A 26,406-nucleotide genomic window follows, 5' to 3' on the forward strand; every position below is an offset into this window, starting at 1 on the left:
TGGACATCACTTCTAAAGGTAGAGCATCCTTTGGCTCCGCGGTGCTCCGGAATATCCTTCCATGATGGCCACCCAAGATTCAGGTAGCTGCGGACTCTGTCCCACAGGTTGCTGACAAATGAATTCTCCTACTTCAGATTTAGAAGTTATGTACTTACCATAACGTTCCATCTGAGTAGGTGGATTCATTTGTCTGCAACCATCCCGCCCTCCTATCCCCCTGGCCTTGTCAGTTTCCTGCATAGGGTGTGTTACCCTTTGGTTAGGATAGTTGGTGCAGGGCAAACTCGATCTGAGGTCATGTAGGGAGAGCAGGGCATTATGGGTGAGGGGAGGAGCTAGGAGCTCAGATCCATAGCTGGATAAACCATGCCGGTTCGGATCCGATATCGGATCCATACCCACAGGTTGCAGACAAATGAATCCACCTACTCAGATGGAACGTTATGGTAAGTACATAACTTCTAATTAGACTTTACCAACTGTCCCCATGTAAATTATAGTAAAACTCTGTAAATCAGGTTATTTATTCCTGGGTTCTAATTTATTTAGTATTCAGTACTAACATCTTAGTTATGCTTTAAACCTATTTTACTATATTTAATTCTGTACTTTTCATGGTATTTCATTTGTATATTCATGTTCTGTATATTGCAGTTGTGTACTTTGTTTCTGCTGGGCTGAGCCTGATAACTGAAAAAGGCTTGCTTTTGAGAAGTCCGTAAGCATGGCAGTACTTGTAGGGAAGTGCCACCAGTTTTAAAGGAAAAGAAAACTGATTTTATGGTCTGACTTGGCAAGAAAACATGACACATAGGTATGGAGATGTGTAAGAAGTGTTCATATGTATGAGGACAAGAATAAGGGCATTGGGGCCCGTAGTAGGATGGTTAACTGTTTGTACAAGGAATTTAGCATTTATTATTTCAAGGAATTTTAGGCAATGCCAGTTTTTAGCAGTGTAGGTAAGCACGTTTATTGATGGATAGTTGATGTCCACCAGTAGAAAGGTCTTGGGATATCAGCTAAGGTGTTAAGATTGCTAATATGTTCAGTAGGGGGAACATGGAGAGTGTTCTACATCTAGCTGTGAAGTGGTAATCTTGTTTAGGGTGATTTGGGAAACTAGGAGTTTAAATTTGGTGTCTTAAAATGCTGATTCCATGACAAATACTGATACACCCCCACAATTGCCAGTAGGTCTAAAGACTTGATAAGCACTAAACTGAATAGTGGGTGTATTGTTATTGCTTTGAAACCACATCTCTGTAACTGTGTGTGTGTGTGTGTGTGTGTGTGTGTGTGTGTGTGTGTGTGCACGTGTGCATGCACGCGTGTGTGTGTGTGTGTGTGTGTGTGTGTGTAGTTTTAGGAGAGCCTCATGTTCAGGCTTTTTTTTTTTTTGTTAAGCCTTCTGGTATTGAGTAGTCACTTTTTGTGTGTTCCAAATAGGGCATATCCAACAAGTGGACTCTGTCTAAAAAAGGCATCAGGGGGGCACCAAAGGATTTAACCACAATGCTAGAACCGTAGTAAGAGGTGCAGACCATCCCTAGCAAAGCATGAAGGCTTGCTGTGCCCATCTCATCCCAAGTTGACATGTTCTGGATCCCCCCAATTACTTTTTCTTTGAAATTTGGTATCATTCTGGGTGATGACAAAACATCACTTAAGGTCAGTGTCTTTTCTGCCTCAGGTGCATGCATAGCAAGCTCAGTCATATCCTTTACATGTCCCTCGTGGTAGAGCATTTAAGATCATTCACCACTCCCACCCCCCTATTTGGAACACACATCATGTCGTAATCATATTTGTCAGTATGGCGGGTTCTAAGATCCCTCGATGTCATTCCTTAATCACTGTTACAGCATTCTTTACAATAGAGATATCCTGCCAGGAGTAGCCATACATCCGGTCAGCCTACTAAAGCCTAGGCCCTGCGCTGTATGTCAGATGCATGTCCTGTGGCCAAGCTGCAAGGTACACAAGTGATTTTCAAATGCCAAACCCTCAAAACATCTTTGCCACCAATCCAAGTGCCGTTTTTTGAATTCAGTCTGAAGATCATGTGACTTGTACAGTTCATTAAGCCAAGTGCAGATAAGTACCCCATGAGGGAGTCTTCCTTTTCCTTGTTGACAAAGGTCTTACACAAGATCATGTGGGACAGGCCCAAAATCTTATTGGTGACTCCGTTTTAGAGCAGACAGCATTGATTTACTATTCTTTTTTCACCTGGCCAGGGATGACCATCACACACTACTTTACATGGTGGGTCTGCACACACAGGACAAGGGCCGCCTAATTTACCCTCGTCTTAACCTACAATTAATTCTTTGGGTGATAGGGTTTTGATTCTTTTTTGGCACCAATTTTCTGAGGATATAGGTAGGAGTTTCAGGAAGCCAGAAAGCCCAGTACTAGAAAATCTTATGTTGCTAACTGAAAACAATTTTCTTCTTGGTGGTGTAACAGTGAACATGACCCTTTTTGATGAGTATTCTTACTGTATTTCTTTTTTCTTTGTGTGAGTTACTGAATTTGGGTCTGACGCACTCGTGCATTAAAGCTCATTTGTTGACCATCTCTACTTGTTTTCTTCTGGATCTACCACTTTCTTCTATGTTTGAGGTCAAAAACTGTTTCTCTAAGGTGTCTGAGGCTTCCAAGAAAAAACATTCCTACTTATTGATATTTGAACGTTGGTCTTGAAGTTAACTTGGCCACCTTTTCAACCAGCATTTGCTTCCACTTTAAAACTGTGCACCTGGGAAACTGTCTTGGTGGCCCTGACTTCTGCCAAAATAGAGTCTTTGAACTACAGGCTGTTACGGCGGTTCCAGCTGTAGTTTTCTGTAGAGACGGAGTATCTCCAAGGACCAGCCTTTCTTTCATGCCCGAAGTGGTCAGTGATGTTTCTTTGAATCGGAGCATCCACTTCTTCCCCACAAAATAGTAGTGAGAAGATTCAGTATGCTTTGGATTTGCATAGACAGATCAGATACTATTTAGATAAGACAAAAGATGCTAGGAAATCTGAGGAACTTTTGATGTTCATAGTGTAATACTGCTGCAGTCATCACACTTGGGGTTATCCTGCCGTCAAGCGGACCCGCAGCCGGCCGAATCCTAAAGTCTTGGTTTGGCGTCGGTTGTCGTCGCTTCTTCCCTGACATCAGTGCGACAGGGGTATAAAAGAGGCAGCCAACGCCATTTTCTTCAGTCTTTCTTGCCGCGCGGTGCCCGAAGCTGAAGCAGTTTGCAAGTGCCGGTCGGCCAGCTCCTGAGATTTTCGAATTGAATTTCAGCCCAAAGTCTTCTCTAAAGCTAAGCACCCCATTGGGGAAACTTTTCTTGCCTCAGACCGATGTCAGACAAAGTTAATAATTGCATTTCTTGTGGGAAGCAAATACCTCTCAAGGATTTTCATTCGTATTGTATTCCTTGCCTAGGCCCAGACCACGACATCTCTGGTTGTCTGTTTTGTGCTAGGTTCAACAAACGTACAATCAAGCGTCGGGCAGATTTCACCCGACATTATTTTGGCAGAAAATTTAATTATAGCATGTCGTCAGAGCAACCGACATCAGCAATGATTAAAAAATGCAAGGATAAGGACAGGCAACCAAGGCCCAGACCAGATACCGAGGCCTCAGCAAGGCCTGCCGCCAGTTCTCCGGTTTTCAGTGAGGCGCCTACACAGCCCCTGACTACAGCAGATTTAGAAATTCTGACGGCCTCCCAGACCGAATCAGCTGGGCCTCAGGAGCCGGTTCCATCTCACCCCTTGGACGCCAACCCTGACGGTGATCCGGAGATTTTGGACAGGCCTTCGGTTTCTGAAGGTGTCTTCAAACCGACAACTATCTCTATTAAGTCTTATGCTAAACTTAATGCCCCCTTAAAAGTTAGAAAACCAGGGCCACAGTTTCCCCCACAGGCCCCTATGCCTAAAAAACAGATGCTTAAGATGGCTGAGGATTTAATTACCCTTTTCAGGGGTTCACAACCCCCTCCTGACAAAAGGTCTAGACTGGAGGAAGATTATCCTTCTTCTGACCAAGCATCCATTTCCTCAGCTAACTCTGAGGACCAGGATTATTCCTTCCCTCCTTATGAAGACTCAGATGCTGAAGAGTCCATTCCCTCTGTCTCCCCCCACTGAAGACTACTCTTTTGGGGAAACTTTACACACCATGAGGGAACACTTCTACTGGGAAGGCCAAGATTACTCTGACTCTTAAGAAAAGAATCTGTGAGTTTCTTCTTCTCCCACAGCATAGAACCCTTGCAATTCCTCCAGTTTTAAACATTTTGGATGATGTTTACACCAAATCTAGTCTAAACCCAGATTCCTTACCTCCTGCACAAGCTAAACCAGACAGATACTACCGAGTTCCTGATTCTCATAAGTTTCTATATAAAAGCCCTGTTGCAGACCCCAAAACCATTTCCCAGGGTCCCAAAGGGGTTAAGGCCTCTACTGCTAAGAATCCACTACCTTCTGAAAGAGATTCCAGAGCATTAGAAAGATGGGGGAAGAAAGTGTATACGTCTGCCACTTTGGCCATGAGGGCCTTAAACTGCCAATTCCACATGCTAAAATACCAGCAGTACTTGATTACATAGTTAAAGCAGAAAATGATCCCTCAGACAGATCAACCTGATTTCAAAGAGATGCCGGATTTGCTGTATGCAGCAGAACAGGTGGGAAAGCATACCTTAGTGTGGTTTTGATTCATTGGAAGCCTCATATAGAGCAGCTGTCACAGGATCTGTAATACGTAGACATGCTTGGCTAAAAGAGCAAGCCTTACCAGAACATGTCAAAGCAAAGTTATTGGATGCTCCATTGCAGAAAGATGTGTTATTTGGTGTCAAAGCAGAGGAAGTTTTAAAGAAAATGGAAGAAAAGGCAAAATCTATGCAGACAGTAAAAGATTTTTTACAGGTACAACCTCCCCGTTTCAGCAGAAACTGGTCATCAAAAAACTGGTCCTTCCCTGCATCAGACAGACCCCAAAGGGGTAGGTACAGACGCCCAAGGGGCAGAGGCCAGCCACAAGGTTCTTTCAGGCCTAGACAATGACACACAACAACTCAGAGGTGGAGACGAAAGATCTCAACCCTTCAGGAAACAAACACAATGACTTCCCTCTTCGCCTGCCATGCAAAATTGCTCTGGCAGCACCTTTGGGAGGAAAACTGGCTCTTTTTCCACAAAATTGGCACATCAAAACAAAGGACAAATGGGTTCTGGATATCATTACCCGAGGCTACAGATTTCATTTTCACACTTTACCACGGATGAGAGGCATACCAAATCTGCCTCCAAACCAATGGGCAGAGGCACAAACGCAAATTTCAGCTCTCATGGATATGAAAGCAATTCAAAAGGTACCTACAAAGGAGCAAGGTCAAGGTTTTTACTCAAGGCTATTTCTAGTACCAAGAAAGGACAAAGCCTTGAGACCTATTTTAGACCTCTCAATTCTAAACACTTACCTGGAGGTACCCAAATTCAAAATGCTCACACTACAGCAGCTTCTTCCCATGCTGGGCAAGGAGTCTTGGGTGGTAATGTTGGACCTCAAAGAGGCATACCTGCATGTCCCTATGAGACAAGATTGCAGAAGATACCTCAGATTTTTGGCAGGTACAACGCATTATCAATTCTCTGCATTGCCCTTTGGCTTATCTACTGCGCCCAGAGTATTTACGAAATGCCTGGCATCAGTAATTGCATACTGCAGACAACGAGGAATACAAATTTATCCGTATCTGGATGACTGCCTGATCCAAGCGGACAGCAGGGCCATTCTATTACAGCATCTGGCATTTGTAACAAAGCTGCTAAGTTGCCTAGGGTACACAGTAAACAAAAAGAAGTCAAAGCTAATACCCTTACAAGACATAATATTCCTGGGTGCCAGCTTAAATACAACGGCCTAGATGACTTATCTCACACCAGACAAACAAAAACAACTGACTCAATACTTCAAAAAGATGGCAACTTTTACCCAGCTCAATGCAAGGAAAATCCTGCAGGCATTGGGGTTCATGGCATCCTGCATTCAACTAATTCCACATGCAAAGCTGCATATGAGGAAATTACAGTGGTACCTGAAAAGTGTATGGACTCCACACAGACACAGCCTCGAAACAAGTATACCTCTCATCCCCTGCCTTCAAAAAGAGTTCCTATGGTGGGCTCAAGCATGTCTAATAAACAAGGGTCTTCCTTTTGTCTTACCTCCAGCAAACCAAACTATGACAACAGATTCTTCAGACTACGCCTGGGGAGCACACATGGCAGGACAGTGCATACAGGGCAAATGGTCCGCAAAACAAATGCATCTACACATCAACCAAAAAGAGATGCTGGCTGTGCAAAATGCACCGACAGCCTTTAAGGACCTCTTGCATCCAGGACAACTACTAATAAGGACAGACAACACCACAGTTATGTGGTACGTAAACAAACAGGGAGGAACACACTCCTACCCTTTATGCAGACAGGCAGTGACCTTATGGAACACAGCATTGACTTTCCAAGTACAACTGCAAGCACAATTCCTGCCAGGAAAGGAAAACATATTGGCAGAAGAATTAAGCAGAAATATGGCAGATCCCCACAAGTGGAGACTACACCCACAAGTATTTTCAATGGTAACACAAAAGTGGGGACGGCCAAACATAGATCTGTTTGCCTCCCCCAACAATTGCCAACTACAGAAATTTTGCACAAGGACTTGTCATTCCCTAGCCTGGAAAGTGGATGCCCTATCATTCAGTAGAACAGCATTGACAGTCTATGCCTTCCCACCACTACCTCTCTTGACCATGGTATTACTGAAAGTCAGATCAGAGAGACCTCAAATGATCCTCATTGCTCCAGACTGGCCACGTCAGCACTGGTACCCATTACTAAGGACCTTGACTCACAGCCCTCCATGGATCCTACCTCAATTCCCACTTCTGTTGACACAGCAAAACTCTCAGATCCTTCACAGTCAGCTAAGGACTTTAAATTTAGCTGCATGGAGAATGCCTTGAATTGTCAATCAACACTTCTCTCAAAGGACGTCCTGAATGTCATTTTGGAGGCCAGGAGGCCCAGCACCAGAAAAACTTACTCAGACAAATGGAAAAGATTTTGTGCATGGAACCAGGCTGAAGGCCAAAATCCTTGGATACCAAACATTCCTCAAATACTGCCATACTTAACTGAGATGCTACACAAAGGCCTTTCTTTCTCATCCATTAAGATCCATGCTTCAGCCATTTCAGCTCAATATAATACGGATCCTCCCATATTCTCACACCCTTTACTAAGACAGTTTCTCAGAGGGGCTAAGAATATAAGACCCCCCCCCCCCCGAAAACCCCCAACGCCAGCTTGGGACCTCAACTTCGTTTTAGAAAAATTAACACTGCCTCTTTTCGAACCAGCCTTCTCAGCAGAACTATAATACTTGTCATGGAAAACAGCTCTGTTGCTGGCTATCACTTCAGCACGCAGGGTCTCAGAACTACAGGCGCTTATGGCAGTGGAACCTTTCATCATTTTCCATCAGGACAGAGTCTCTTTACGAACTAACCCTACCTTTATGCCAAAGGTAGTATCCAGTGTGGCTTTGAATCAGACCATTCATTTACCCACCTTTTATCCAAACCCCCAGAATAAAGGAGAAAGACTCCTTCACTCTTTGGACATTCACAGACAGCTACGTTACTATTTGGATAAGACAAAGACCTTCAGAAAAACTGACCAACTCTTTGTATCCTATGCTGCAGGTTCACAAGGAAAGGCTATTTCAAAACAGACCATTTCCAAATGGATAGCACATTGTATCCGTTTTTGCTACTCGCACCATGGGAAAGCAGTGCCTGTTAATATTAGGTCCCATTCTACCAGGGCTACAGCAACCTCAGCAGCCTTTCTCAGGTGGGTTCCAACCAAGGACATTCTGGAGGCAGCTACTTGGAGTTCAGTGCACACCTTTACCAAGCACTACCACCTTTCATTATACTCAAAAACCACAGCTGGTTTTGCCACTGCAGTTCTGCAGGGCATCCTAGCTTCACCTAACCCAGTTTAGTACCAGCCACCCATCCATAGCTTTGGGATTCAACCCATGTGTGATGACTGCAGCAGTATTATACGATGAACATAGTACAGTTTTGTACCTACCATAAATGTAGATGTTTGAGTGTATATACTGCTGCAGTCCAGGTTACCCTCCCACCATCCCCTCTACATACCAGGGTGTTACTTACAACTCCATGTACATCAATCTAATGGATGCATGCCTATATGGTGTATTTTGCTAACTGTTAGTACTATTGTTCATCTACTAAGGTATTTTGCATAGTTATTTGTATTGCCTTCCTAGTTGGGGGCACCTGACATCTGGGGCAAGAAAAACTGAAGAAAATGGTGTTGGCTGCCTCTTTTATACCCCTGTCGCACTGACGTCAGGGAAGAAGCAGCGACAACCGACGCCAGACCAAGACTTGGGATTCGGCCGACTGCGGGGTCCGCCTGATGGCAGGAATAACCCCAAGTGTGATGACTGCAGCAGTATATACACTCGAACATCTACATTTATGGTAGGTACAAAACTGTACTTTTCTTTTCAGGACACAAAACGGAAACAAACTATTTCTTGTTGGATTTCTAAACCTTCCTTTTGTTACTCTCTTCATTGCAAACAGCTTCCTACTTCTGTTTGTATATGGCAGTTGCCTCTTATGGAGCTTTAAGGGTCTCAATGCTAGATCCATTTTGGAAGCTCCTGCTTCGCTTTCTGTGCATACTTTTGCTTAGCACTAGTTAAGTTAAATGTGATTTCAAGGGTCAGTACAAATTTTGCTAGCTCCATCATCCATGTTTTTTGAGGGGTTCCTCAATTCCTTCCACTTCCTCCCATTCTGCAGCAGTGATAAGGAAGGACGTAGTACAGCTGTATAAGAACTTAACTAGGCAGTAAATGTCCTTATCACTCTTGAAATATTCTGTTATTCCCTCCTCCCCCCGTTGGGTTTTCTCTTCTGCTCTGGCTAAGGAGACTTCTTTTCCCTTTTTTTTTTTTTTTTTTTTCTGGATATGCATGTACCATCTTACTTTCCTTCCTCATTTGCTGCTCCTGTTCTGGGGAAGTTCAGTTCTGAGGGTTTGATGCTTGTACGTCACTTATGTACCTTACTCCTCGGACTTGGGACATGCATACATATGTACAGTGCATGAAAGGGCCCAGGCTTTGGTAGGCTGACCCGGATGTACTGATACACTCGGCAGAATATCCTTATTGTAAGGAATACTGCAGCAGTGATGAGTAGGACATCTACTTTTATGGTAAGTTCTAACACAGCTGTACTTCATATCCCAGGTTCTGGCTCTGCAAAGACAACTGTCACACTGTTCTTATCCAACATGATGAGCATGTGGTATGTGTGACAGTACTTGCCTGTTATTTTATTTTTATTTTTACATTTGTTTACCAGGAGTGTCCAACTGGGCTGATGGCCCTTTTTCAGCAGAGGCCCGGTGAGAAAAGCTCCAGTAGAGTAAAACTACTATAATAAACAAATATTGACCAGCATTATTTAATACTAATGAGATATGTAGAGCACTAAGGCAAACAAAGTTCCATAGGAGACGAAGACAGTACAACAGTGGCCAATATACATTTCAGTTACAATTATACAATTACAATTATGTACAGTATACAAAATAGTATTGTTAATACCAGATAGCAGACCGTTGTAACAGTTCTTGTAAAAACACTATTCAGCTACAAGATAGTATTGTGGATACCAAATTAGCATGCAGTTATTACAATTCTTGTAAAAACAAGATTTAGTTGCAGCTGTATTTGTGCTATTCCAGGAAAAGCAATAACTGGCAATAGGATGGAGGGAAAAAAACTGAGTGAGAAAGGGATTATGGAAGAGAAGGAAAGCTAAAGTGAAAGTGAGATAAAGGAAGAGCGAGAAAAAAACAGAATGAAGTGATAGAGTAGTGTGTGTGTTTGGTGCAAAAGGTTTAGTATAGTAAAGGAGAAAAAATGAGCAGTGATAGTTGAGAGGAAATTGTTTTGGGTCAGCCTGGAGTAGTACAGCAGCATAGCCAGTTGTTGGCAAAGTGATAAGTGTCATAAATATGGCCTTATTAGAGGTGTTTCTCAAGGGTTGTGGTATTGAATTCTATTTTTTGGATATCTGATTGGAGAAGAGTCTCCAAAGCTATTTGTTAGACTTTGTGACTTTTAGTAGAAACTTGTCATAGGACCTCAGAGTTCTGAAGTTACAGTATGGTAGAATTAAGTTTTTGAGTGCAAGGCAGTTGTCTGGTTGATAGAGTAGGGAGTGGGCAGTGGTTAGGGATAGTAGAGTGGGCAATTCTAGCCAATTTAGTATGCGTAAGACAGAGCAGTGATGAGTTCTGAAAGGATAGTTTGTAGCGAATTTTGCTATTTGTTATAGCATATCTCTGGTTTGTTTCTGTCAGTTTTTCTGAGATTTGTGAAAATGAAAGCGTATAGGAGGGTGGAGTGTAAATGTGTTCTGGCTATGGCATGGTGGGTGGGGTACGTAGGTTATGGTTTGCTTCTGTAAAGAGTGCCAAGTTTCATACGGACCTTTTTTTGATGGTAAGCGCTAGATGTTTGTCAGATTTTTAGCCATGGATCAATTGTTACTCCTGGGAGTTTGGTGTATTCAACGGGTTCAGTTTTGGTTTTATTGGAGGAGAAGATGGTAAAAGGGGGAGGTGGCTGTTTTATAATTTGAGAATAGCATTAGATGTCCTTCTGTTCTGATGTTGCAGTATTCATAACAGTAGGGAGATTCTGCTTGCAGCGCCACCGTCTGGCCAGTATACCAAAGTCTTAGTCCAGGAGAGTACGTGTGACGTCGGCTACCAGGGCCATAAACCAATGTTAGGTATAAAAGTGACATCTGCACATACCCTCAAAGGAATTTTTCTGCCACAGTGATCATCGGACGCCCATTTGCCAGTTCCACTTCTGCATCTCGCTTCTTCAGAAGACCGCATTCCAGATCGTTAAAGACCAGACCGTTTTGACCGTTACAGATAAGTGCCTGGTGGGGTTTTCTTACTTATTTTGCTTACTGTTTAGACTTGCATGCCAGCTAGGAAAGGGAAGTGGGCTTGTGGGAGACAGATTCCTCACAAGGACACACACGATAAGTGTGTTTTTTTGTCTAGGCAAGGCCCACGACCATGCATCCTGTTCAATCTGTAAGTCGTTCATCCCCAAGACCCTACGTAGTCGATTAGCGATTTTAAATCTTTATCTTGAGGACCAAAGACTCAGACACTTGCCGTTAGGCATGGATGGAGGAGTAAGCCCTTCCGACGAAACGCCTCAGAAGAAGGTGAAAAAAGTTAGGCCCGAATCCCAGGCTGCACCTCAGGCGCATCCCATCAGGCTCTATAGGCGATGGAAGACCTTGAGTCCGTTCAGACAACAGTTACCAAAGCAGGCCCGGGAACCTTAATGGAAGCCAGGGTGCAGGATACCGACGGTACGTCCGCTGAGGTAATTCAGCCATCAGAGTCTGATGGCGGAGGGGAACCGTGGCTCGCGTTTTCGGAAGCCCCTGCTCGTCCTGTTCATGCTAGGCTGACGTCTACTTCTCTTCTGACTGCTCATATAACCCCCTTGAAAAGGAAACCGAAAACCAAGCATTCTGAACCCCCACAAATGCCTGACTGGGAATCCTTCTCTCAAGGTCTGTTTCAAGCTTTTCAGGCATTACAGTCACTGCAACTTCCTCCCACTCTCACTCTTCAACCAATCCATGTGTCTGAGGAAGAATACTCATCTTCTGAGGAGTCTTTCTCCCATGAAACTCAAATTGAATCCCCCAAGGAATTCATTACTAAAAATCTGACAAACATCTAGCGCTTACCATCAAAAAAGGTCCGTATGAAACTTGGCACTCTTTACTAAATCCCCAGGAGAAGAATTCAGCTTTGGAGATACCATCTCCCTTATGAGGGAACATTTTAAGTGGCAGTCCTCTGAGGTTTCAGAATCCAAGAAAAGGTACTTTGACCTTTTGCAAATGGAACAGCCATCTCCCACTGCTGTGCCTCCCTTACTGCCTGATTTTCTGCTTTTCAGGATGCATTCCTAGCTGCTTCACAGTTACCAGACTCCCAACCCCCAGCAGCTAAATGACCTGGTCATTTTTACAGGTTCCCCAAGAGACACAGTTTCTCTACAAAAACACTCCTGCAGACCCAGCTGTTGTAGCTGTTTCTGCAGATAGGACATCCAGACAGCTCCTTCTACGGCTCTTTATCCAACTGATAGACAGTAAATTTATGGACATGTCAGGTTAAAAAGGTATATACATCCTCTACTCTGGGCATTAGGGCCCTGAACTACCAAACCCACATGGCAAGGTATGTTCTTGACACCATTTCCACCCTTCTGTCTGAGGTTCAGGATTCTCCTATCAGAGCACAACTAAATTCACTTCTCTCCACAGCATCTCAGGTCACCAGGCACTTCAGTAAATGCAGCTATGATGCTGTGGAGGCTGCATCCAAAGCTGCTGCTTCTGGATCAGTGCTTCGTCTTTACTCGTGGGTACGACTACAGCCCCTCCCCATGGATGTTCAAACTAAACTTCTGGATGCATCCTTAGAAATAAGGCCCTCTTCGGACAAGCTTCTGCTGAGTTTCTCAAATCCCTGCAAGAGAAGGGTAAAGAGTTACAGAACCTCAAACACCTGCTGGTGTTCCCTATTCCCAGGTATCATAGGAATTATCCTCAGAATCCCTCCTTTGTAAGAAGGCAATCCTTTCACTCAGCACCACAATCAGAGACATAGACAGCTGAGAAAGACTTCTGCTCCCAGATTTCCTCCAAATCATCTACTATGCCTTTTCAAAGCCAGCCTGACCAACCCAGGCCTCCTCCACTGTGACTCACCCCTTCTGCATCCAGACACCTCCTTATCCCTTCATCTCATCCTCTCCCTTCGCTCCTGGTGTGGACTAACAACAGAACTATGGGTCCTCTACATTATCCAGAGAGGATATTACATGACTTGGTGGTTGCTCCCACCTTTCCAAGGGATCCCTCAACCACCAAAAAACCAAATCCACCTGTTTCCACCCATCATTCATCAACTTCTTAATCAAGGCACCATAGAACTGGTGCCGTCCCCTCAAAGGAATGCAGGCTTTTATTCCAGAATGTTCCTGGTGCCAAGGAAAGAGGGTCCTTGGAGACCTATTCTGGATATATCCTTTCTCAATCTCTTCCTCCACGTACCCAGTTTCAAAATGATCACCTTACCTCATCTCTTGCCTCTAATCCCCCTCCCCAGGAATTCATGGTAGCTCTAGATCTCAAGGATGCCTACCTTCACATCCCCATTCATCCAGACTACAGGACATTCCTCAGATTTTCAGAAGGTTCCTGTCATTTTCAATTCTCTGCATTGCTTTCTAGACTATCCACTGCCCCAAGAGTGTTTACAAAGTGTCTAGCCCCCTTCGTTGCAGGACCCAGGGTATACAAATATACCCATACCTAGACGACCTGCTCATCCTGCATCAAGACCAACAGCTCCTACTCCATGTACAACGGGTGTTGAACACCCTCTCTCTTCTGGGGTTCACTATAAACGTAGAGAAATCTCACCTGACTCCCTCACAGGACATGATTTTCCTGTGGTGCAAACTTCGCACAGACTACATGAAGGCTTTCATCCCAGCACAAAGGATTCAGGAACTTTGTCTGTACTTCAACCAGATCCATACCAAAACCACCCTGACAGCTCGGGATTTCCTGAGACTGTTAGGCCACATGGCATCCCTTATACCCATGCTTCCTTTGGCAAGGCTCCACATACGCAAAATTCAAGCAATAGGTGTTAAAAAAAAAAAAAAAAAGTTATGGACCCAACATTCACGACCCTTGGACTCCTCACTTCCACTTTTCCTATGCCTAAAAGGAGAGCTCCACTGGTGGATATCTGCAATGCAGACCTACCCGGGGACTCGCCTTTGGATTCCAGCACCACTACAACAGCTATCAACAGATGCTTCGGATCTAGGCTGGGGTGCAGTGTTACAAACAAATCAGCAACACCTTTCAGTACGAGGTGTGAAAGACCACATCAACAACAAGGAAATGAGAGCCCTGCTGTTAGCCCTTATAACATTCATGCCCTCTATCCTACCAGGAACCCTAAAAGTAATCACAGACAATATGACTGCCCTGTGGTACATAAACAAGGGGGGCCCAGGTCCTACCCCACTATGCAGCCTGGCCATCCAGATTTGGAATCTAGCAGCTTCCCTCGAGAGTCCACTTATTAGCCATGTATATCTCCTCAGAACAGAATGTTATGGCAAACAAACGCAGTCCCCTCTCACGAATGGATGCTTCACAGAGAGGTTTTCCTAGATTTGATACACAGGTGGGGTATTCCTCAAGCAGACCTATTTGCCTCCCCAGTCAACAGGCAGATGCCCAACTTCTGCACAAGGAACCCACATCCACAAGCTTGGAAGGTGGACGACACCTCCTTTTTTTGGGGGGATGTACCTATACGCCTTTCCCCCCTTCACTCTAATCCAGAAAGTCCTCCTAAAAATTCAGAAGGACAAACCAAAAATTCTACTGGTGACCCACTATTGGCCAAGATAGCATTGGTTTCCCTCCTGTTGTCTCTAGCCAAGGGCAATCACCACAGGTTACCCCACCGTCTAGACCTACTCACACAGAACAAGGGGTCCCTGCTACACCCACAAGTAACCTAAAATTGACTTTATGGTTGGTAGAATTCTGATCCCTTACAGACACCTTTATTTGGAGAACATACTCAATGTTCTACAGGAGGCAAAATAAACTAGTACTAGGAGAAACTATGTAGCTAAATGGCTTAGGTTTTCCAACTGGTGTCATAGGAACAAGCAGGACCCCCTAACTGTATCCATTCCAAGGGTCCTATACTACTTGTGTGAGCTGCTCCAAACAGGACTAACATACTCCTCAATCAAAGTCCATTTATCTGCCATTTCTGACTTCTGACCATTTTCACCACCCCTGACATCCTGACTGGAAGGCCAACTTTTTCTAAAGGGAGTCCTCCATATCAAACCCCCACGGAAACCCATCCCTCCACCATGGGACCTAAACTATGTATTAGATAAACTAACCTTGCCCCCCCCCCCTTTGAGCCAGCACCTTCTGTACTCCTGAAACTTTGCACATTGAAACAGTCCTGCTAGTTGCCCTCACCTCTGCCAGGAGGGTTTCAGAGATCCAAGCCTTTATAGCCACATCCCCCTACCTTGTTTTCCACAAGGGCAGAGTTGTCCTCTGGACCAACCCTTCATTCATGCCCAAGGTAGTTAATGAACTCTCTTTCAATCAATCCATTAACCTACCTGTTTTCTATCCTCATCTACAAAATGCCTCAGAAAGGACCCTACATTCCCTGGATGTACACAGACAACTTCGATACTACTTAGACATAACCAAAGACATCAGGAAGTCAGATCAGTTATTTCCTTCCATTCCAGAGCCCGAGGGAAAACTGTATTTAAGCAGACCATTGCCTCCTAGATCTCAAAGTCCATTTCCTTGTGCTACTCCCACCATGGGAAATCCTTACAAAGCAATATTAAACCCCACTCCACCAGAGCAGCTGCTTCCTCTACTGCCTTCTTCAAAGCCATAGACTCCTCTTCTATTTTAGAAGCAGCTACTTGGACCTTAGTACACACCTTCACCAAACACTACAAACCGGACATAGCATTCCGTGCTAGAGCTGGGTTTGCCAGGACTATCCCTACAGGGTCTGCTTGACCACAAGAACCCTTACTCTCCCAGGTTCATACTTAAAGCACTGGTATGCTCCCTACTGTTATGAATACTGCAACATCAGAATAGAAGGACATAGAATAGTTGTGTAAGATCTTACCATAACCTTAGATGTCCTTCTCTTCTATGTTGCAGTATTCAGTCCCACCCTCCTACCCCCTGTCTCTTTCTAACTACTATCCCAGGTATCTCTTGATGGCACATTGCCATCATCCCCCCAGTCTCTACCTACACAGCCATCCTACTGCCCTGGGACTGGCCTACATGTAAGTCTAAGGGTCTCACATTAGGAGCCTCCTGGTCAAACCTCATAGGCACTACAGTATGCGGCAAACCAATTCTGATGAGGGTACATGCAGACATCACTTTTGTACCTAACGTCAGTTTATGGCCCTGTCAACCGACGTCACACATTCCCTCCTAAACTAAGACTTTGGTATACTGGCCAGACGGTGGTGCTGCAAGGAGCATCTCCCTACTGTTATGAATACTGCAACATAGAAGAGAAGGACATCTAAGGTTATGGTAAGTTCTTACACAACTATTCTTTTTGTTTGGATTTAGTAGGAGTTGGTATTTGGTGAGATAGTTTTCAATGTCAGTGAAAGATTTTTGGGTGTATTCTAGGTGTGCTGGTAGAGATGGAGCTGATTAGATCAGGGTGTAGTTGTTTGCATATTGTACTATGGTGGCTAGATGCATGTCAGAGCAGAGCTTGTTGGTGAAAATGGTGAAAAGCAGTGGGTCAAGTAAATACCCTTGTGGCACTCCCACAGTGACAGGCAGGAGGGTAGAGAGTTCATTTTGCCCCACTTGACTGTTTGTTGGTCAGTCTGTTAAATATCATGAAACCAGGCTAGAGCAGGTTGAGAGAGATTTAAGGAGGCTAATTCTGTGAGTAGATTTTGGTGTGATACCATGCCGAAAAGCTTGGACATGTCGAAGAAAATGGAAGATACGAGTTGGCCATTGTTTCTGAGCTCTTTGGTGGTATTCATAAAACATATTAATACGGTTATGGTGCTATGTTTGGGTCTAAAACCAGGTTGGGTGTTAGAGAGTAGGTTATTACTTACTAGGTAGTCAAGGTGCTGTGCATGTATGCATTTTTCAAGGATTTTGGCTAGTGGTGGTAGTATGAAAGTTAGTCTGTAATTAGAGAAGTGAGTTGAAGACCTGCCTTTGTGTAGAGGGATGATGTAGGAAATTTTCCAGAGCTTTGGGGATGTATTGTTCAGAGATGGATCTGTTAGTACAGAGATGGGATAATCAGTGACACCTGGTGCCAGCCTGAGAAAGTCGTTGGGGAGTTAGGTCAGCAGCAAGGGTAGTGGGCTTTAGTTTGAGTAGCTTAAGATTCAGGTGGGATTTTTAGTGGGTTGTGGTTATCTTTTTTTTTTTTGTTGTTGTTTTTTTTTTTTTTTTTTTTTTTTTTACTAGGAATAATATTGAATTGATAAATTATTGGTTAAATTGTGAAGCTATGTATTTGTAGAGATGGGAAATGGAATTGCAGATTGACCAGGATTAAGGAGTTTTTTTTTTTATGGCTCCCCAACATTTCGGGGGATTGTTGTGTAATAGGCCTTTTTGTCAGTTTGGATTTGTTTTCTGGCTTGATTTCTTAATTGTCAGCAGGAGATTAAAGAGAATTTTATTTTTGGTGGTTTGGTATTGAGATCAAGCTCTGTCTGCTTAAAGAGTTGCTTGGTTTCCTTGGTTAGCCATTGTAGCTACTTGGACAGTACTCTTTTAACAACCTTAGTGTAAATTAGTTTAGTTGAAGGTCCTCAATGCGGGGTGTCTTGTGCTTACTAAATGTCTTCTGAGGTGTGAAGATAGCCTCCAAGTTCAGTAGATACTTGGAACACTGTCATATTGAATCATTGTGAGGTAGCAGTAAGGAGTTTTTGGTAAGCCTGAGACTGTTGCTAGACTGCCTCAAAATACCTAGTGGTACAAGGCTGACTACAGAAGGGACTAAAATCTAAGATTCCGTAATAGTGCAGATGAAGGGGGTGAGATAAACAGGATAGCTTAATAACTTGCTCTTGGCACATGACAGAGAAGGGTAATGGATTGAAGTAGACTTCACTCTGGTGCACCTTCAGAGCTTTATTCTTTCCCTGTAATATCCATTCTTTTTGTTTTTGTAATTCCTTTTATATCCATATCTCTTTCCAGGATGTATTCTTGCGTTTCAGCAGTTTTCTTCCTGAAACTACTTGCATGACTTGTCCCCCTTCATTTCCCCATGTTTGTTTATTTATTTGACATTTGTTAACCGGGATAGTCCAACTGGGTCACAAGACCCATTTTCACTGGAGACCTGGGGAGAAAAGCTCCACAATTTTAGAAAATTACAAGCCTTACAAGCAAACTACAGTATATAAGTATACAGTGAGTACATTGCTAGCTTAACTGTGATAACACTTTACACAAGGACTTATAAGCAAAATTAATAGACACAAGTATACAGTGAATACATTACATGTTTATCTTGATAACAAAGAAAACAATGAGGCAAGGTGCCTGAAGATACTGATAACCAACAAAAAACAAATACAGGCACCAAAAGGAGGTCCACAAAGTCACGTACCAAGCAATAGTCAGAAGGAACAGCTTTTTATTCAAAACATAAACGCAACACTCCCCACAGCGTTTTCGTCAACAAGACTTCTTCAGATGTATGAATAAATGCATCACAAGCTGCTACTTCCTCTTTTATACCCCCATAATCCCTTAATTACATAATTGTTTGAGTTGAAACAAATGCAATTAAAGAAACAGATCATAAAAGCAGTTTAAAACCAACCTAACATGTTCCTATATAAATACTAGTACATCAATACATGAATATACAAATATATAAATATAGGAATAAAAGTGTTTAAATATATAAATATAAATGCTCAAATGTGTATATAAAAAAATGTATATAAAAATGCATTATTAAATTCTTTAATCAAAATGAATTACATAAATAAACCTATATACTAAGTTGCATGAAGTAACATTCACCTAAATACAAAATGAATAGGCTAGACGCATATAAATTTCATTAAACATATATTAAAAACCTATTGCAACATTGTCATAAAACAGAGACCACACAAGTTACAATTTTGCAGCTCTCATCTTCAATATAGGGGCAATAGATAAATGTTCATTAAGTCCCGGGGTCCTATTGGCCTCTAAAAGAAGTTGCCAATATAATTCCTTTACCTCAATCCTTGTCTACCAGGGACCCCCCCCCACATCCTGATCCACCTTTTCAAGCACAAAAAAAAACATCTTGCCTGTGTGCATGCTAAGGTATGTTTGTAAAGTGCATTGTTATTATCTTGTGTTCTAACGGCATTAAGATGTTCGTAAGTCCTTTTTTAATTTACGTGTAGTTTTTAAAATGCTGCACATTGTTTACATATAGCTAAATAAATCAAACCTTCACTGCAACAGTTGGAAAAGCTATCACTTTTAACCGTATAACCCCTCTCTGCAATACACACCGAATCCTGGTTTAAAATAAATGGACACTGGGCACAAAATCCATACTTGTAAGATCCTATTCTTTTTCTATGGGCTAACTTGTAATCTCTTTCCAATAATTTCTTTAGGTTCCTTCCTTTCTTGTATGTAAACTTAAAAGGAGCTTTAAACAGTACTTCCAACTCAGAGTAGCAACCAAACTTACTCCAATGTTGGGAAATGATATTTCTAATGTTGGGGGTATCCTGATTATAAAACATAACATAGTTGCCCCCCAAAACACCATCCCCTTGATTGTCTGGATGGTTCGGTATAACATGAGTATCCATAGGGGAAATCTGCCCGTGGAGAGTATCCACCCTTTCACCCCCCAGAATAGGGCAAAATCTGCCAGTTCTTCCTGCCTTCACCTCAGCCATGACCTCTACTATCAATTCCCTAGGGTATTTCCTAGCAAGAAACATATCCCTTTACTTTAGTATTTTCACATTCATAATCCACATCTTTAGAGGTCATTCTACAACTGCAAATAAATTGTCCCTTTACAATACTTCTTTTCTGCTTAAAGGGATGAGAACTGGTGAAGTACAAATAGGAATTAGGCAAAGTCTCTTTCCTATATACCACTGATGCAAATTCCTGTAATTCTTTGTCTTTTTTTATTGTAACATCCAAAAAATTCATCTCTTCATAGGAAATATGGTGTGTAAATATTAGAAATTCTGTACTCTGATTCAAATATTGTATGAATTCCATAAGTTTAGTTTCATTACCCTTCCAAAAAAGACAAATATTGTCCAAGTATTGTTTATAATAAACCCAATATTGGGCATGCTCAGAGTGAAGAACAAACCTTTCTTCCCATACCATAAGTACAATATTGGCATAGGTGGGGACACAACATACCCCCATAGCTACGCCCTGAATCTGCCTAAAGAATTCACACTCGAAGAATAAGAAATTATGCTCCAAAACTAGATCCATGAGTTCTGTGTATACTAAAAAAAGTGTTATGGTCCAATTTTCCATATTGATGGATTGCCTCCTGGAACCACTCCATACCAGTTTTGTGGGGGTTACATTAAATAAATCATGTATGTCTAATGTGACAAAAATAAGAGAATCTGAATACATATCTTTTGTAATACTCCTAAGGAAATCCCAGGAATCTTTACGTATTCCACTAGCATTGGTCCAAATACTTTTTAGTTTAAAATCTAAATATTTAGCCAAGGGGGTAGGTTTTGCACCCATTGGCAGCCACAATAGGTCTCATGGGGGGATCCTCAAGATTTTTTTGCACCTTGGGGATCCCAAAGATAGAAGGTATTCTAGGCTTCTCCATACAAAGATACTTAAAAGTGTCTTGACTGATGAGATACCTTAGCATGCACACAGGCAAGATGTTTTTTTTTGTGCTTGAAAAGGTGGATCAGGATGTGAGGGGGGGGGGGTCCCTGGGAGACCAGGATTGAGGTAAGGGAATTATATTGGCAACTGCTTTTAGAGGCCAGTAGGACCCCGGGACTTAATGAACATTTATCTATTACCCCTATATTGAAAATGAGAGCTGCAAAATTGTAACTTATGTGGTCTCTGTTTTATGACAATGTTGCAATAGGTTTTTAATGTATGTTTAATGAAATTTATATGCGTCTAGCCTATTCATTTTGTATTTAGGTAAATGTTACTTCATGCACTTTAGTATATAGGTTTATTTATGCAATTCATTTTGATTAAAGAATTTAATAATGCATTTATATATATATATATATAATGTACACATTTAAGCATTTATATATGAATTTGATACTAAGAGATGAGTTTAGATATTCTAATGCATCTAAGAATGAAGTGAACATAGCCTATAATAAAATTGATATAGGCTTAAATGATATGTTGTATGAAGGACTTATTGACCAGAAAATTCTTTCCTACTTGAAAGTCGACAAACCTAGGTTACCCGCAATTTTTGGGATCCCAAAGACTCATAAGAATGAGAGAGACCCACCTTTGAGACCCATAGTCTCGGCTGATGGGTCAAAAACTCACCCTCTTGCTAAATATGTAGATACAAAATTAAAGCATTTGTGGGTTAAAAGGAAAGTTATTCTGAAAGATTCATGAGATCTCTTGAGGGAAATAACAAATGGAACTGTACCACGAAGACCTCCTATTTGTAACCATTGATATATTTTCTTGTATTCCTTACTCCTCAGGCATGGAAATGTTTGAGGAGGTCGTTTTTGAGGACCAGGAATTAACTCACAATGATAAATTATTGTGTGTGTCTTTAATGAATATGGTACTAAAGTATAATTTTATTTGTTTCAGTGGGGAATTCTACCAGCAAATTCAAGGGGTGGCAATGGGGGCAGCGTGTGCCCCCACTTACGCCAATTTAGTATTGGCAAAATGGGAAGAAAAATATATTTTAAACTCTGAATATACCTCCTGTTGGAACCTCTATAGGAGGTTCCCTGATGACATCGTTATTTTTTGGACGGGAGGTAAGGAGAAGTTTGTAGAATTTATGAATTATATGAAAGGTACTACTAATTTCCTGAATTTTACATACAAAGTGTCTAATGAAAATCTACAATATTTAGATTTAGAGGTGTACAAGATGAACAACAAGTTTGAAACTAAGATTTTCTGGAAATCTACGTTTTGTAACTCTTTTCTCCATTTTCAGAGTGCACACCCCCCCACATTGTAAGAAAAACATTATAAAGGGTCAGTTTGTTTGGGGGAGTCTCATGACAAGCTTGGATACTGATTTCTGGATGGAGTGTGATTTACTGGAAAAGATGTTTGCTGAGAGAGGTTACCCCCTGGAATTTATAAATAAAATCAATGGGGAGGTTTTAGAAGGAAGAAGTACTAGGTTTAAACTCATACAAGGACATAAAGAACAAGTTAATGGCAGTGAAACATTGAAGAATAAAAACAATGAAAATATTACCTATAAACAAGCAATAATTTTGGAGTATAATGCCTTGAATGACACCACTAAAAAAATCTTTTAATAAAGAGTGGAGTAGATTTGTGGCTCTTTCAGATTTGGATAAAATACCCAATCTCCCTTCCAAGGTAGTTTATAAGAATTCCCAGAGTCTCAAGAATATACTTGAGTATAGGAGTAACAAACCCACTCATAACAAAAGGAGATTAGGGACATATAAGTGTGGGCACTGCTCTCAATGTGTGAACATTATGAATACAGATAAAATTTACCTCGAGAACAGAAAAAGATGGATAGATAATGGTGATTACTATACTTGTGAGACCAAAGGAATAGTCTATTTGGTTGTCTGTTCAGAATGTAGATCCTTCTATGTCGGAAAAAACGAAACAATGTTAAGGAGAAGGATCTACGAGCATAATTATATCATCACAGTAAAGAAAGAAACTAGTGCCTTGTATAAAAACACTAAGTCCTGTGTAAAAGCAGAATTTTCCTCCTTAGTATTGGAACAGATTAAGAACGACATGAGGGGAGGTCCATGGGAAGAGAGGATAGAATTCAGGGAGCTGTGGTGGCAAGTTACCCTTGATGCCGGAAACTTCCCTGGGCTGAATGATTGTGTCTTATCTTGCCACTATTGAAACTAAGATCTGCAAAACTTTAAAAACTTTGGTTGCAATTAAATTTTTGGCCAGTAGATGGCAATATTTCCTTTGACCCCTAACCGGGAAAAGCCGAAAGAAGAAGAAAGAAGACAAATGTATATGATTAATTAATGTGGTTAGTATATATATTTAATTTTTATGCACTAAACACAAATGAATGTTTTAAATATTTTAATCAATTTTATTAGGATTTTAATCAATTTTATTAGGATTATTTATTTATGGTTAGAATGTTTTTAATGGAAAAGTGTAATATTTATGAGGTTGTATTTTAATATTGGTTTTCGTGTAAATGTCATTGGTTTTCTAAAGTTTTTTGCTGTAATTGTATTGGTTGACTGCTTATTAATTAATGTATAAATGACTAAATCTAATGTAACACTGGTCATCTGATGAAGTCTGATTACTGAGATGAAAACACGTGTATTGTAAAGGCGTTTGTGTATTTACCATTTGTGGAGTTTTGTTCGTGTTTGTAATAAACAGCTTGGAATATACCTCAGTACTTTCATTCTCCATACAGGGCACTTTTGACTGTATTTCTTGGTTGTTTTAGGAGTGCCTTTTCCACTGTATTTTTTTCTTATTGCAGAGAGGGGTTATACGATTAAAAGTGATAGCTTTTCCAGCTGTTGCAGTGAAGGTTTGATTTATTTAGCTATATGTAAACAATGTGCAGCATTTTATGTTGGAATAACTACATGTAAATTAAAAAGAAGGATTGAGGAGCATCTTAATGCCATTACTACTCAAGATAATAACAATGCACTTTATAAACATACCTTAGCATGCACACAGGCAAGATGTTTTTTTTTGTGCTTGAAAAGGTGGATCAGGATGTGAGGGGGGATCCATGGGAGACCAGGATTGAGGTAAGGGAATTATATTGGCAACTGCTTTTAGAGGTCAATAGGACCCCGGGACTTGAACATTCATCTATTGCCCTTATATTGAAAATGAGAGCTGCAAAATTGTAACTTGTGTGGTCTCTGTTTTATGACAACGTTGCAATAGGTTTTTAATACATGTTTAATGACAACGTTGCAATAGGTTTTTAATACATGTTTAATGAAATTTATGTGTCTAGCCTATTCATTTTGTATTTAGGTGAATGTTACTTCATGCACTTTAGTATATAGGTTTATTTATGTAATTCATTTTGATTAAATAGTTTAATAATGCATTTTATATATATTTTTATATACACATTTAAGCATTTATATTTATATATTTAAACACTTTTATTCCTATAGTTATATGTTTGTATATTTGTGTATTGATGTACTAGTATTTATATAGGAACATGTTAGGTTGTTTTTAAACTGCTTTTATGATCTGTTTAACTGCATTTGTTTTAATTCATTAAACATTTATGTAATTAAGGGATAATGAGGTATAAAAGAGGCAGTAGCAGCTTGTGATGCATTTATTCATACATCTGAAGAAGTCTTGTTGACGAAAACGCTGTGGGGAGTGTTGCGCTTATGTTTTAAATAAACAGCTGTTCCTTCTGACTATTGCTTGGTATGTGACTTTGTGGACATCCTTTTGGTGCCTGTACTTGTTTTTTATCTTGATAAAAATTTACACAATTATAAATTTGACAAGACTTTTACAAATTTGATAAGACTTTTAACATGGTGTCACTACCTCAGTGATAAATTTGCACAAAAGCATTCTTAATGTTTGAATTGGAAGAATATATGTACTGTTTATATTAGTTCATAAGGATAGATAAAAGTAGTATGGTATATTACTTCGGTCTTGATGGTACTTAATGGTAGTGGACATGTTAACATAAAGTAGGTATAAGAGGGCAGATTGTGTATTAGCCTTGGGGTTATGCATGTGCATAACCATGATTTATTTAGGTGTTCTTTTAGGAAGGCTTTAAAGAGAGGTACTGCCCCTTAATCTTTCTTACTCCATTTGATAGCCCTCCACATTTCATCTCTTCAGGTCTATCCCTCTACTTGTCACCATTTTAGTTTAGCAGCCCTTAAAGACTTTGTAGTGCATGGAGAATGGTGAATTACCCCCTGATATCTGGAAAAAGACAAATTATAAGTGCTTCTACAGTGGGAGACATGATCTTAACAAATGTTAAGCACCCCCTGCTTCGCTTGTTAAGATCAGGTATTGTGCCAGGCAGTGAAATCTGCCAGTACTGACCAGCAAACGACAGTGGAAGAATAAAAAACAAATTTGTTTCTGTCTGCTGTCTGTGCTGGGTATGTATCCCTGACTTTTTCTAACATAACAGAATCCCTTAAACTGCCTTTCTGACAGCTTTTACTAAGAGCTTTACTGCTTTGATAGCAGGGAAAATACTTAGCACTTTTTTTCTTTTTGTATGTCGCAATACATTTAGCAGATAAAACTCCATGGACTACAAAGATTTATGATTGGGCCTCTGATCATAAACCTTTATTGTATGTTCTCAACATGGATACCAAGATTCACCCCTTGAGCTGTGCTCTCAAGGTGAATTTCTTGACATGCATGTTTTGAACACATAATAAACCGGTTATGATCGGCAATCTGCTTATAATCCTCAATATTAACAGCCATATATGAAGCATGCTTAAGTGGAGCATACTGATTAATACAGGATTCTTCCCTTCCTAATGTTCATGTTGTACAAACTTCCTCCTTGCATCATTTGGTTATATACAGTTGTAATTGTACAGCTTGATAAAAGTTTATTTTTATTTTACAGGAAAGTGAGCTGGACTTACTAGGGCTCATTTTCAATTATGAATCATGTAAAATAACTGAAGTAAATATAAAGAAACAGATAACCAGAACAGTATTATATAAGAATTGATAAAGATGATGTAATATCACTATTAGCTGATAAGTATTTTTTCTGAGACAGCATTGTGCATAAAACGGATGAAACACTAGTAGCAAATAACTAATGCACATTAATACAGTTTGAACTCCTTAAATAAAGTGGGCGTGCGGCAAAAACATTTACATGCTGAATAGAAAAGACCTCACTAGTGTCAGTGTCTGACAGCAACTTTGTCCAGTTAAGTAGTGACCTTATTGGTATCATTGTGTCATGTATCATTTTACTGTGTGGCTGGAGGAAATCTACCACTGAATAGTCCACTCACCTGATCAGAATTTAAGTGTACCTGTTTCTCTCCGTTTCAGAGATATAGAACTGAATAAAGAAGTTGTGGAAGGAGGCTGTGATCTTTCTGGGCACTTAATTCATTCACACAAACATCCCAGATTCATCCTTTAACCTTACATGTCTATATACTAATCCTTAAAACAAGTAATAGTCTTTTCAGATGATTCCCACTGCTACATAGCAGCACAATACATTTTCATAAAACTTGTCTGCTTGGTTCCTCAAACATTGGTGTAACATTCTAACTGGTGAACTGTGCA

At 40.9% G+C, this 26,406-nt stretch overlaps 2 protein-coding genes across 2 annotated transcripts in view; both read left to right on the forward strand.

Annotated features, from left to right (window-relative positions):
• Positions 1 to 17,374, forward strand: part of SZRD1 (SUZ RNA binding domain containing 1) — a 44,334-nt gene extending 26,960 nt beyond the window's left edge. Inside the window, exon 2 of the mRNA XM_044055458.1 lies at positions 17,320 to 17,374. Within this exon, the coding sequence (XP_043911393.1) occupies positions 17,320 to 17,374 (55 nt within the window). The remainder of the gene's footprint in view (positions 1 to 17,319) is intronic.
• The window catches only part of ARID3A (AT-rich interaction domain 3A), a 1,395,207-nt gene that overhangs the window by 1,357,611 nt on the left and 11,190 nt on the right, over positions 1 to 26,406 (forward strand). The gene's annotated exons all lie outside the window — the stretch shown is intronic.

This window comes from Protopterus annectens, chromosome 13.part0, assembly GCF_019279795.1.
Source record: "Protopterus annectens isolate FY-2018-M chromosome 13.part0, PAN1.0, whole genome shotgun sequence".
Taxonomy (NCBI): Eukaryota; Metazoa; Chordata; order Ceratodontiformes; family Protopteridae; genus Protopterus; species Protopterus annectens.